The 14064-nt window shown below is 42.4% G+C and overlaps 1 protein-coding gene across 1 annotated transcript in view; it reads left to right on the top strand.

The window, feature by feature from the left end:
- The first annotated feature begins 11606 nt into the window (after positions 1 to 11606).
- Positions 11607 to 14064, top strand: part of VAV3 (vav guanine nucleotide exchange factor 3) — a 428368-nt gene continuing 425910 nt past the window's right edge. Inside the window, exon 1 of the mRNA XM_069599254.1 lies at positions 11607 to 12881. Coding sequence (XP_069455355.1) covers positions 12678 to 12881 — 204 coding nt within the window. The 5' untranslated portion in view covers positions 11607 to 12677. The remainder of the gene's footprint in view (positions 12882 to 14064) is intronic.

Here is a 14064-nt window from a genome sequence, read left to right as displayed (position 1 = left end):
ATTTGTTTTGAATGCTGTGTTTTTCACATGTTACTCTTTACTTGTAAAGTCTTTTCTTGCTAAATGTTCAGGTCAAGTCTTAATCTCTTCTGTAAAGACTTTTAAATGATTTCATTCTTCTTTAATCTTCTACTTTCGGATATGTTAATGTGCTTATTATCTACATCATTATTTTTGGTTACAGAACATTTTGAAATATAATTTAACTGTTAAGTATGTCTATTTAATCTTCTCCACTATACAGATTTTAAAAACAATGATATGTATTTATTTCTTTAGACATGTTTTAGTCCTCAATCTAGTGCTATACGAGTATAAAGGAGGTCGATAAATATTTAGGGACTCGATGCATGCCAGCTATGGCTTATCATTTAGATTTGCTTCTCAGTTCTGCTGCTCCCCAGCTAAGTGACAATGAGAAGGTCATGAAACCCCACTGGTTCTCAAATTTTATTTTAAAGGATCACCTGGATATCTCATTCAATGAACATAAAAATTATAGCATCACAGGGCAAAGTCTGATCAATTAAAAAGATCCCCACTCCTTTGGTGTTGATAACTGTTGAAATTGGATGATGGGTGCATGGGGATTTAGTAAAAGTTCCTTCTACTTCTAAGTTTGAACATTTTCATAATAAAAGGTCATCATCCTCACTCTAGAACACTAGTTTAAAAAAATGCAAGAATTTTGATTAAATAGATTCCTATATTGACCTCATACATTCTGATTTAGTGGCTTGAGGTAGATTCAGGAATCTTGTTTGTGTTTTTTTTTTTTTTTAATAGCAGATTGATATAAACATTGTTTTACCTCTCGGAACCTTCTTCCTAACCTGTAAAACTGGGACACAAAATCTCCACAGGTCTATTGTGTATGAAATAAGATGTGTAAAAGCATGTAGTTCAGCTCCTGGCTCAAAATTGAAGCCCTGCTGCTGCTGCTAAGTCACTTCGGTCGTGTCCAACTCTCTGCGACCCCAGAGACAGAGGCCCACCAGGCACCCCCGTTCCTGGGATTCTCCAGGCAAGAACACTGGAGTGGGTTGCCATTTCCTTCTCCAATGCATGAAAGTGAAAAGTGAAAGTGAAGTCACTCAGTCGTGTCTGACCCTTAGCGACCCCATGGACTGCAGCCTTCCAGGCTCCTCCGTCCTGGGATTTTCCAGTCAAGAGTACTGGAGTGGGGTGCCATCGAAGCCCAGTATATGTTTAAATTAACAGATACCTACACCCTTCAAGCAGAGAAGGCAGTGGCACCCCACTGCAATACTATTGCCTGGAAAATCCCATGGACAGATGAGCCTGGTAGGCTGCAGCCCATGGGGTCGCTAAGAGTAGGACACGACTGAGCGACTTCACTTTCACGCATTGGAGAAGGAAATGGCAACCCACTCCAGTGTTCTTGCCTGGAGAATTCCAAAGACGGCAGAGCCTGGTGGGCTGCCGTCTCTGGGGTCGCACAGAGTCGGACACGACTGAAGCAACTTAGCAGCAGCACACCCTTCAAGAGAAACTCTTTCTCTGATAAATGGCCAGTGATCATTTATAACGCTGAAGATGAATTTAGGTAACCAAGGCCAAGAGTAAAAAAGAATTTAAAAAGTGAAAGAATTTGATTAAGGATAGTACTGACACATCCTCTTTTTTTTTAAGTTCTGCTAAGTGATTTGACCTCTTCTGGGAATGAACTGTAACCACATTTAATTTAAAGAGCTCACAGATGACAAATTGCCAATAACCAGGGTATTTCATGGATGGGCTCACTAGACTAGTGACTAAGCTAATTTCACAGATGGAAGGGCTTATCTCTCTCACACAAATTTTCTATAGTTCAGATATTATGGAGAAAATCACTATGAAAAACAACACTTTCTAGAGTGAAGTATGATTTAGGTTTATTGAAAAAAATTCTGAGACTTCTATTAGACATATCTTTATTTTAATGACATTTTTGTTTATAGTAATTGCTTAAGTAAATAAATAACATTTACCACCAGAGTTGCACCAAATATTTTGTCTTCTTTAGCACTTTTGGAGTAGTTTTGTTTTTTTATTGGATGGCTCATTTCTAGGCTATATTTGTCCTCTGTCTTCAGCCACCACTATTTCCTAAAACTTTCTCTTCATTCCTTCTTACACTGCTTAAACTGCTTCTTACACTCTTCTTCAATTTTTTTAGAGAAAACTGTTTAAATAATGTAAAACCTAGGCAACAGAAGGTTAAATATGCACAAGAATGCTGGAAATAATATGCAAACTTTTTGTAGCTTATGACTAGAGGCAGTATTGTCTATAGGAATAGGTCTTAGACCACTCATTCATTTATTCATTCATTCAATAAATAGTGAGTTTTGGGAATTCCTGGATGATCTAGACACTGTCTTTCCTTAAGGATTCCTCTTAAGGATGACTATAAGACAAGGTAGAAATAACACAGGTGGGGATGGGTAAATGGTGGTGGTGGTGAGGCAAGGATGAGGTTTTCTTTCATTATCAGGGAAGGACCTCCCAAGGAGGCAGCCTTTACCTGGGCTTGCAAGAGTCTGAAGTGGGCAGAGGGAGATGCTTCAACCTAGCTGGATCCTCCCACTCACTCATCACATGCATCAGGTGCAGATCTGGCTTTGTTTAGAACCACGTTTTGTGGCCGTGGAGCATAGCGAAGCTTGCATGACTGATGTAGGAACTGAACCCACAGGCAATGCTACTTTAACAGCTGCTCTCATTTGCCACAGTGTGTAACTTGAATGAGATGCCAGTTTAGTTTTTGATCCAGCTGCAGACGGACCACTGCTTAGCTCATTCCTGAAAGATCCTTTGGAAAAGTGGAATTCAGGGCTTGGATTGTCTCCAATGTATCTGCAGAGTCTAAGAATATTGTGAAGAACTTTTGGGTAGAAAATCTAGAGGGGGAAAACAGATCACACACAGACAACATCTTTAAACTTGTGTCTCCTTTGAATCTGTTTTTGTAAACAGCAAGATATTATCTCTGTCTTTAAATTCAGAGAAGTGGAAAAGGGTAGTTAAAGTTGACTTTGAAAATAATTAGATTATAACGTAAAAGATGTATGAGACTTTTCCTCACTGATATGAATTTCTGGTTCTTTAAAGATAAACACTTTTTAATCTATAAACTACTGCCACTTTTGTATACACTCTGGAAGGTGTTACTAAAGAACTTTTAATCTCCAAATGTAAGAGATGTTATGAGAAAGGAAAAGCAATGATGAGGCAGTTATCTGCCATAAAACGTCTGAACTGGATGCCGTATCGAGGAAAGACCTTTCAGTTCATCCTCGTTCTAGTGCTGGAGACCCACTGGCTTTAGGTCAGCAGCATCCATCTCCTTTTCCTATTCCAAAAATTCAACTAGTAGCTTCAGTGGAGATGTGGGGCCACAGTTATCCACCATCCACATACAGATCACAGCATGCAGCTGTAAAGAGAAATTTCAGCCAACGGCCACATCTTCCCAGGCACTTTCAAATAAGAGATCAAAATGAAAGGCACTGATAGACAGTCAGCAGCAAAATCTCATTCACTTTGATTCAAGTAACTCAATTCCCCATCAGTGGGAGGAAGAGAGGCTGGGTGACCACAGCCCTTGTGCTGGTATTGATCACCTGTCTTCCCCAGCAGCCAGGAGCAGCCCCTCTCCTATTGTATTGTGAGAAAGCTGAACCATTTAGTGCTGAAGCGGGATAGCTTTGGAGATTTGTGCTGATACAGTAGGAGGATGGGGGTTTTGTTATGATTTACCTCCATTAGTCAGAATTTTCAGCATTTAGGAGTTTTTAATTAACGCTGTCAACTCGTTTTGCTTCTTTGAATGGCATCAGTGTGAACATTTTTGGGCCTGGGGGCACCCAGAAGCTATTCCTGGTTTCTGATAATTAAAGTGATTAAGGAGACAGAGGGAAAGGGACATGAATGTGGAGATATCAGGATTCTAGAAGATAATAGACTTCATTTAGCTGGCTGCTCTTCTAGGCTTATGGCAGACATCAAGAAAAAGGTATTGTATGTTTTGTCTAACAATCCTTCTATCTCAATGCTGCTCGTAAGATTACTCTAGTTCCAACCTCTATAAGCAGTTGACATTCAATATAAAAACTGCACCATACATAAAAATCTGAGGTCTTTGTATCTTTCATATCCTTGCCTTGTAGTGCTGGCTAACTTTTCAGAGATTTAGGATGGAATCCTGTGTCACTTTTATTCTGTAACCTCACAAAAAATTCAACAGAGTGCCTTCGCACTTAGAAAATGCTAAGTATTCATTTCATGCAGCAGGTAAATCAGATTTGATATATTGGCAGATTTATTTTTAATGGATTATAACCTCCCCGTCTCCCTTTTTTGAAATGATTGTTCTTCATATGTTGTAATGACATTTAAAATGTATAAAAAGTGAGGACTTCCCTGGTGGGCTAGTGGTTAAGAATCCCCCTTCTGATATAGAGGGTGTGGGTCAGGGAAATAAGACCCCACATGCTGTGTGGCACAGCCAAAGGGGGGAAAATATGTATATATATATACACACACATATATGTATTATGTGTATATATAGACTGTGTGTGTGTATATATATAGTATGTATGTATATATGTATGTATATATATGTATGTATGTATAGACTGAGTCACTCAGTCATGTCTGATTCTTTGCAACCGTGTGGACTGTAGCCCACCAGGCTCCTCTATCCACGGGATTTCCAGGCAAGAATACTGGAGTGGGTTGCCATTTCCTTCTCCTACATATGTGTGTGTGTGCATAAAAAGTAACTATCCTATTTTCTTCAAGTCTACCAATTTCATCCTCTTCTCTCTCTAAAATAATCTAAGTTATTCCTGTTCTCTCAGAGCCACCCTCTGTAGACTTACCTCTTTCTTACACCCAAACACTATACTCTGATCTAAAGAGCCCCGAATTTTAGTTCCTGAAAAACGTCAGTGGAGGGGAGGAGGGAAACAAAGTTAGCAGAACACATGAGTTATTCCAAAAATCTAGGAAATTTCCGTAAGAACAACTTAAAAGTTACATACAGCCAGCAACAAACCAAACGGTCTGAAACAGAAATTACTACTGTGTTTTCATTCTGACCAGACACGCGCAGCCTTCTTTCAGTGCTGCCAGCGTCTCCCTGCTGTGTTTGCGCAATAAACCCCGGTTAAGATTTTACAGGTAACCTAATGCCACAGTGACAGGATAGAACCTAAATGGTCTACAAATACAGGAATGCGAGAGTGCCTTTCTGCCTGTGTGTGCACATGTGGAAGCTGAATAAGGCACATTGTTTCCATTTTGGTGCTTTTTAGATTTCTCCTGTCACTTCCTAGAAAAACGGGTTTACATTTTTTATGAAATCAGTCCCATGTTGTCAGATTGAGTCTAATGATCAAAAAAGATACCCGCAAGACTTCTAAAGCACAGCATTTCAAAACCTCGTGTTAGTCTGAAACATAACAAGACACAACAAACTAAAACAAAAGGGTTATAAAGACAGGAGTAACTGGAATGCTTAACACTAAAAACATTTTTTTTAATGGAATAGTGGTGGTTTTGTCTTTAAGTTGTGTCTGACTCTTGTGGCCCTATGGACTGCAGCCCACCAGGCTCCTCTATTTATGGAATTCTGCAGGCAAGGATACTGGAGTAGGTTGCTATTTCCTTCTCCAGGGCATCTTCCTGACCCAGGGATCGAACCAGGATCTCCTGTATTGCAGGTGGATTCTTTACTGACTGATCTACCAGGGAAACCCCTTTAAAAGGAATATTTAAAAATAATAATATTTAAAAATAAAGGAATATTGCTCTACCAAACAGATTTAGATTCTTTTCCTGATAGGTGGACAGCAGTAGGGGGGAATGTCATTCATGGAAATATTAAAACTGTATTTATTCATAAGCTTGCACAGGTGTGGAGCATTTAAAGCTGGTTATGTAACGTCATCTCGTTGCAGTCTGCTCTTGGGAATCTCTCTATATAAATCTCCAGGGAGGCAGAGTGGCATCACGTGTGGTTGTGTGGCCCTCAGGTAGATCTTGGCATTAGGATGTTTGGGCTTCAGCGCTGGTTCTGCTGCTTACCAGCTGCTTGCATTTAGGAAAGCTAACTGAGTTTTCTTAGTCTCAGTTTCCTCATCCATAAAATGAGGAAAATAATTGTACTTATCTCAGAGAGGTTATGTGAATCAAATAAAAGTATGCGTAGAAAGTTCAATAGCTACCTGTTAGTGCTCACAATAAGCTCTCAACACACAACAGCTATCTTATATCAGACATGAGGTATCAACTGAACTAAATGTTACCTTTTCCAGGCAGTTCCCAATTTTGGGATGTGCTTAGTTGCTCAGTCATGTCCGACTCTGCGACCCCATGGACTGTAGCCTGCCAGGCTCCTCTGTCTGTGGGGATTCTCCAGGCAAGAATATTAGAGTGGGTTGCCAGCCCTCTTCCCAGGGATATTCCTAATCCAGGGATTGAACCCGGGTCTCCCTCATTACAGGCAGATTCTTTACCGTCTGAGCCATCAGGCAAGCTCAATTATTATTATTTTTGATAATGGATTTCAATTGGTAAAGAAAATTTAAATGAAAATCAGTTGGCTTTTTAAAACTCCTGCACTTTCTTCACATGGATAAAGCCAATCAGTCTGGCAGCATTGCTTTATTTTCCTAAGGACACTGTTGGTGGCAGGAATAAATTTGAGTGAAATGTGGAAATGGTAACGGGAACTTAAGCCTTGCTCCTCTTCTCTCCCAGGATTACTGTCATCCCATGATTTGCATCTTCTTCATTTCGTTTATCCCTCCCTCCCTCCCTTCCTTTATCTCCTACTAGGTGCTAGATATTGGAGATGTGACATGAATTAGTTACAATCTCTGCTCCCAAGGAGCCCACAGGAAGGTCATAGTGGCGGTACAGGGAAGATGGTGGTAGTTTTGGTGTCAAAGAGATCATTTTTCTACAAGGAACTTAGTATAATGTTTGAGATATGCATAGAATTCTGTGGAAACAGGAGCAGCAAGGACTTCCCACAAAGGTTTCCTTATGGATTTTAACATTCACTCTCTTCCACAATTTGTTTATACCAATAAGCAAATAAAATGGGAGTGTTTCACAAATTAGATTAAGGCCTTTAGTTGCTCACAGGAATACATAACTATTTAGCTTTTCCCTGTAAGTTTGACCTTCTCAGTCATCTTTAAAACATAATGTATACATGAGTCACAGCTATTGTCTGACAATGGACGAATGTCTAAGCAGGGGTTGAGGGGTACAGCATGTTTAATGTGAACCAGATTCTGAGAAGACCCAGCTGAGGGACAGTTAATGTGGTGAATTAAACGTGTGTGTGTGTGTGTGTGTGTTTTCCCTACAGAGAAAGGGGGAACAATTTTACAAATGAAATAAATTTCATTTATTTGCACATTGGTTGGCTATTAGCTCATCCCTTGTAACACAATGACAGTCATGTTCTTACTCTCCTTTTTAAGCTGTTTCTTTGGAGGCTATTTGTGTCATAAATTATTTCTAGTGAATTTCTTTTGTTAGATGCTAAGTGACATTTTGAAAAAGGGCCATTATTGTCATTGTTGTTGTTATCATTATCAAGACTTAAACATGTCAGAAGAGAAAAAAATCCTGAGATCCTAACAAGATCCTGCTCAGTTGTACCTAAAAATCTTTAAATTCACACTGATTTGGGAACACTTATTAAACAAAAATGATTGTTATAGAAGTCCCACTCTACCACCATCCTATCTTCACAATGGCTTTCTGTTATTTATTTTTAAAACAGTATCAAATTACTAGAAACTTAAAGCCTGCATCCCTAATGTTTATGTGAAACCAATCAACATTTGATTGTAGTTGAAGAAAATTAACCTAACAGGCTGTATTTCAGTTTGCAGTATGCAATAGTTACATTTTTGCTTTTTAAATTATTTCCAAAAAAAAAATTCTTTCCTAGAACTGATTTATCCTCAATAAGCTTCAAAATGACATACTTCTTTTGTGTCATAAAATAAGAAATAAATAAGGAATAAGAAATTTGTGTTTCTGAATTTCTTGGTGGTAGATAGCTCTTAGTGCTTTTCTAAACTTAGATTGAAAGAATAAGAAGAAAAAATGGTAAAGATTGAGTGATAGCACCAATTCTAGCAAGCGGTGGATTTATGAGGCTCTCACCAGCTTTCCTTCAGTCGTTTGGTACACTAGGGCTGAGGCATAAACCAGTGAATTCTCTAATCCTTACTTTTCTGATTATGGTGTAATTTTGAACATGGGACAAGACCTAGAATGCGGTATCCATCATTTATTGTCTTATCTTTCCTAGAGCTCAGAAAGCCACCTGTCCCATTTCCCACTTGTATAAAGTATAGCACCGAGGCAAAGATCCAAACCGCAGAGCCATGCAGGAGAAGAGTAGGTCTGCTCTGCAGGAGGGTCTAGAAACGGTGGCAAGACCCACAGGCAGTGAAACCATTTGGTGTCATTTTAGGGACTCTAAAGAGCTCCAGTACCATAGTCCTTTACGTCTCAACAGAGACAAGAATTCAGCAAGAGGCAAAGTGATAGCTAAGAAGTGATTTATTAGAATAGGATGCCTGTGAGGTTTACAAGTGGGTGGGCAAGAAATGCTACACTCGAGGACTTATTGGGCTATAGTTTAATAATCAAAGGAAAAGTGAGGAGGGGGAGAAATACTTTGTCTTTCTTAGGCAGACATCCTGCCTCCATCATCAGTTCCCTCTTCAGGTTGAGCAGGGGCATTTTCTTGTCTCTACATGGTCAAGCTAGGTCCACAAATTACTGTTTTTTATGTGTGCAGAGAGCATGCTCTAGGGACCATGAACTTACTGAGCTCCCTGGGCAGGATGTGGTTCTCAGGCCACCACTGTTTTGTTGTTTAGGGCCATGTCTTCTGCCTCTGCTACATGGTTGTGTTGCTAAGCAAACTTGCTTTCTTGAGTAACCATTAATTTACAGGGGTCTCCCATATATTTTTACTGACAATCTCCTAGTGGAATTAACTACTTAATCACCTGCTTTATCCTTTTAGCCCGTCCCTATCAGAAGGAGTGGACCTTCCCTTTATGGGGCCCTGATATCTGGTGAAACTAACACCAGGGTGAATAATTCCTAATCTTTTTGCTCTACCAGGAAGAGAGAGCCCAGGGAGTAAAAAGGTGCCACATAGCTCATTTGTTTACTCAACTATTATTTATTGAGTGCTTGTGGTGTGCCAAGCACAAAGGTTGATTCTGGGATAAGTTATCACTCCTGCCTTCAAGGTGTTTCAGTCTAGCAGGGAGAAAGACCTTTAAAGCAGTAATTAAACTCACTAATTATTAATATTACAGTGGGGAATAGCTTCAAATAGAAATAGCATAGTTGTGGAGGCCAAACTCAGGCTCTTTCTGAGATTTGTAACGAGGAGCAAGGTGATAAATGCCTTTGATCTTGGTTCTTCACCAGTGATGGTGGTGGTGGTGATTTCCTCTAACTTGCAGATAATGTACGTAAAGTGCCCAATAGAGGGCCTGGCATTCAGTAGTGTATGGACGAGCTTCAGGTGCTCAGGTAGCCTGCAGGGCAATGGGACCACTGAGTCCTGAGTCTCATGTCCCTGTGCAAGAATAGCCTTCATTGGAATACTGGGGCCCTAAACTGACAAGGAGATGCCACTGACAGATTTTAGTCTTCTATCACTCAGCTCACAGACCAAAACTGACAGCTCAAAAAACCCCATTGCCATTTTTGTTCTCATCCGAATTTCTGATACTGATATCTCCCACGTGACTCAACTTTTTCTACTGAGCTCCTTGTTTACTGGAAGGACCTTGCACTTCCACTAACCTCCTTCTTTTCTAGGCCTTCAGTATATTTTCTTCTTGCTCTTCTCTCCAATCTCTGATTTACTGTATTTGAGAGATATTATTAATATTTCGGCCTTCCCAGGTGGTGCTAGTGGTAAAGAACTCATCTGCCAATGCAGGAGACTAAGAGACCTGGGTTTGATCTCTGGGTTGGGAAGATCCCCTGGAGGGGGCCACGGCAACTGACTCCAGTACTCTTGCCTGGAGAATCCCGTGGACAGAGGAGCCTGGTGGGCTACAGTCCATGGGGTTGCAAAGAGGTGGACATGACTTGGCAACTGAACAACAACAATGAATGTTTCAAAGTCATATTTTAATATACACATATGTATATTAATATATGTTTATATATTGTTTATATGTTTTTATATCAAACATATAAACATATATATGTTTATATATTAATCTACATGATTATAAAAAGTTTAATAGAATTTATTAGGTCACTGCTGCCTTTTTGTGACCTAAGAGCTATTAGTTAATGCTTATTGAGTTCTGTTAGGCATCACATGTCTTAGGCATTGTATCAGTGCTTCTCAGACATTAATGTAAATACATGTCACCTGGAGATCTTTTTAAAATGTAAGTTTTGATTCATTTGGTGTAGGAGTAGGGCCCAAGAGTCTACATTTCTAATAAGCTTCTGGCTGATGCTGTCGCTCCATAGACTGCATCTTGAATAGCAAGGCATTGTACCATTTGATCCGAATGACCAGACAGTGAGCTGAATATTATTTTCCCCATTTTACAGATGTGGAGGAATTAGATCATTTTCCCAAGGGCATGTTGCTAGAAACTAGCAGTGCTGAGACTCTAAACCCAGTTCTCCTTCCTGATACATATACTTTGGGCTTTGAAAATGTCCTACAACACCCAAAGTTGATCTGATGCAACCTGAAACAAAATTTATATTTTTGTTAGTTATTTCTTCCTTTTTAATGAAACTTCCTTTCTAATTTGAATTTCTTCTTATGCCGGACCTTTTGTTACATGATTCAGATGTGCTGGATTTTGTTTCTAAAGATGATATATATAGTTTATTAAAAAAATTTTTTTTTAACATTTAGCATAATTGACTTACCATGCTGTGTTAGTTTCAGGTGTGAAGCAAAAAACTTTTGTATGATTTATTTGCCAAGATTACAGGTTAGGAAACACTGTACAGTTGATGAAATCTGATTTGAACACAAGAGGAAGTTGCTGGGAAAGGATGCTTGTGAGGAAAGGAAATCCTCAGGCCGATTTATTGTTTAACTCTCAGTGTACAATGTGTTGTGCTTGTCACAGGCTAGTGGAAAAGCAGTGCTTGTCCTTAACAGAGCAGATGCACTTTTAAGAATAACATTTTGACCTGCTTATAAAATTAATTTGGTCCATAATAGAACATCTGAGCTACAGAAATGTAATAGTAAAATAAAAAATGATCTAAAATCCCACCGATTTTCATATTTTATTTTTATTTTTAAAAAAATGTGAAGAATATATCTCGAAACAGAGATCCAGTACCACATTTACGCAGAAGTGCAAAAGTTCAAGTGGTAATAAACTATGATAAATAATTTAAACACTATTTTTTATTTTGAGGGGCAATAGGAGTAAAAGGGGGCAGTTAGGATTCCCCCAAAATTTAAGAAATGCGAATGCATTGCTCAGCCAGCACTCGAGTTCTGGGTTCACGTTCCAAGTCTCAAAACAGCCCAACCGGTGCCGCTTAAAACCAGAGTTCTCTACGCGCTCAAAACCGGCCCGTCGCCGACGCATGCGCAGTGCGGCCGCCGGGGCTCGGTGGGCGTTTCGCAGGCCTATTTCTCTCCCGCAGGTTTTGTGCTTTTAGTGAAAGGGCCGGGACTGCGACGCCAACAGTTCCGAGCCCAAGACGGGAGAGGGAAACCATCTATAAGTGAAAAATACATCGCGTTGAGATAAGCTGCGGGAAGGGGTGGGGCTGGGTTCGGCAGGCGTCTCCAGATACACGCTTTTATTGTGGCAAAACATCCTCACGAGCAACTAACTTGGAGGAACAGGAGTTATCTGTAGGAAGAGAATTTAGAAGGTGGAAGGGGTGAGGGGTAACTTTCAGCGTTACGTTCTCAAGATGCCCTGTGCCTTTTTTTTTCTTTTTTCTTTTCTTTGGGGAGTACGGATGCCCCAATTAACCCTTCGCTCCTCTCGGACCCTTTAAAAATTGTGTTTTGGAGGTCCTAATAGAAGTCCCCACCGAATTACACTGTTCAGACACACTCTTCCCAAGCGGGAGATCTCCGGATGCCTGGGGCTGTGCGAGCTCCGCCGACCTGAGGGCTCGTGGTGGGCGGGGGCGCCTTGAGGGATCCCCTTCGCGGGCCCGCTCCCCTCCCTTCTCCTCCCCGCCCGGGCCGTCGACCCTGGGCCAGGGCGGCGCGCGCTCTCCCACCCGCGCCTCTGGGGACTCGCAGACGGCAGCGAGAGCGGCCCGCGCGCTGGGCATGCTCAGTCGCCCGGCGCCGGGCTCGCAAGTCGGAAGCCTGTGCGCGACCGCCGCCGCCGAGCCGGCCGGAGCGCACGAAGAGCGCGCGGGACTAGCTGCGGCGGCGGCCAGGAGGCGGCGGACCCGGGCCGGGATCGGAGCCAAGCCCGGCGCGGGGCCCGGGATCCGCCCGCCGCGGCGCTTGCTCCTTCGCACCGTCGCACCCTCGCAGGCAAGGGGCCGGCCGCGGCTGGCGTCGGCGGAGCGGAGGAACGGCGGCGGCGTAGCCGCCGCCGCATCTCCGCTGCCTGCCCCGGCCGGGCAGCGTCCAGGCGCCGTCGGGCATGGAGCCGTGGAAGCAATGCGCGCAGTGGCTCATCCACTGCAAGGTGCTGCCCGCCAACCACCGGGTGACCTGGGACTCGGCGCAGGTGTTCGACCTGGCCCAGACCCTCCGCGATGGAGTCCTGCTCTGCCAGCTGCTCAACAACCTCCGGGCGCACTCCATCAACCTGAAGGAGATCAACCTGAGGCCGCAGATGTCCCAGGTAACGAGGTCGGCGCGGTCGCCTCCGCCTCCAGCCGGCATCTCCCATTAATCAGCCGGCTAATGTCTTTGTGTAAATGCAAACATCTAGGTACGCTCTGTTTGCCCTGCCTTCTGCTTTGCGGACCGCTTCGGCTTCTCGTACCTTGGCTTGACAAGGTTTAGATCTTTAGTTGAATGCTAGAGCCCTGTGTCCTAAGATGGTATGTGAGGCGGGAAAGAACAAGCAGTCCTAAGGTGCCCTTCACCTACTGGGGGTGGGTGGGTGGATGGGTGTGTGTGTGTGCATGTGTGTGTGTTGGGCGCAACAAAAAGAATTTGGTCCAGCTCTTTTTTCATAACGATGGGGAGGCATGGAAGGAGCTGATGGGGGTAATGGTGCCTTTAGTTCTTTTGCTTGCATTTCGTCCCCATGTTTTCTTGAAAGAGGAAGCATGACATAAATGAGGACTCTAGGAAGTGGAGGGCGTTCCGGTACCGTTATCTGTACAGGAATGACACTGGCCAAAGGGCGGAAAAGGGAGCACAACGTAGCGGCTACCCTGAAAGCCCCTGAGCTTGGGGCCAGCTGGCAAGCTTCATGGTTGTGTTTATAGCTCGTCTTAAGCCATGTGAGAAGGAGCCAGTCCAACCTCTCTCAACAGCGGCAGGAAACGAGAAGTTTCACTCCAGATTCTGCCTGCCTTCATTCAGTGCTTGCTCAGGTGGTATGGTGCACTCTTGGCTTCTGTGGCTGGAGCCCTTCCGGGAGGTGCCTCTTTGAGGAGTTTAAAAAAAAAAAAGCAACCCTGGAAGGCTGTGTGCATCCTAAACTTGTAAGTCGCTACACAGTGGAATGGTAGTTTCTTGGTCCTATCAGAAAGCTTTTATGCAGAAAGCTGTTAAACACAACTCAGTACATCTATTTTCTCTTTTAGAGAAAAAGCCACTTTCAGAGTAAAAAAATACACTTTCAGCTTGAAAGGGAGAGGAAACAGTTCCCTACATGATACACTTTAGCAGCACTAATCCTGAATGATACAGAGCCTCAGCTACTTAGCAACCAGAACAGTGCCTTTTACAGCAGAACTTTATATAAGGCAGACTCGAGATAATGTAATAATTATGTTTTTAAAGTTAGAGCACACACATTCCTCTCTTCTGGATGTCAGCGTTTCATCAGGGCCTGTCTGCACCTTCAGTTC

Source organism: Ovis canadensis, chromosome 1 (assembly GCF_042477335.2).
Source record: "Ovis canadensis isolate MfBH-ARS-UI-01 breed Bighorn chromosome 1, ARS-UI_OviCan_v2, whole genome shotgun sequence".
Taxonomy (NCBI): domain Eukaryota; kingdom Metazoa; phylum Chordata; class Mammalia; order Artiodactyla; family Bovidae; genus Ovis; species Ovis canadensis.
The sequence above is the reverse complement of the archived record's forward strand: the minus strand, read 5'-3'. Positions and strand labels throughout refer to the sequence as shown.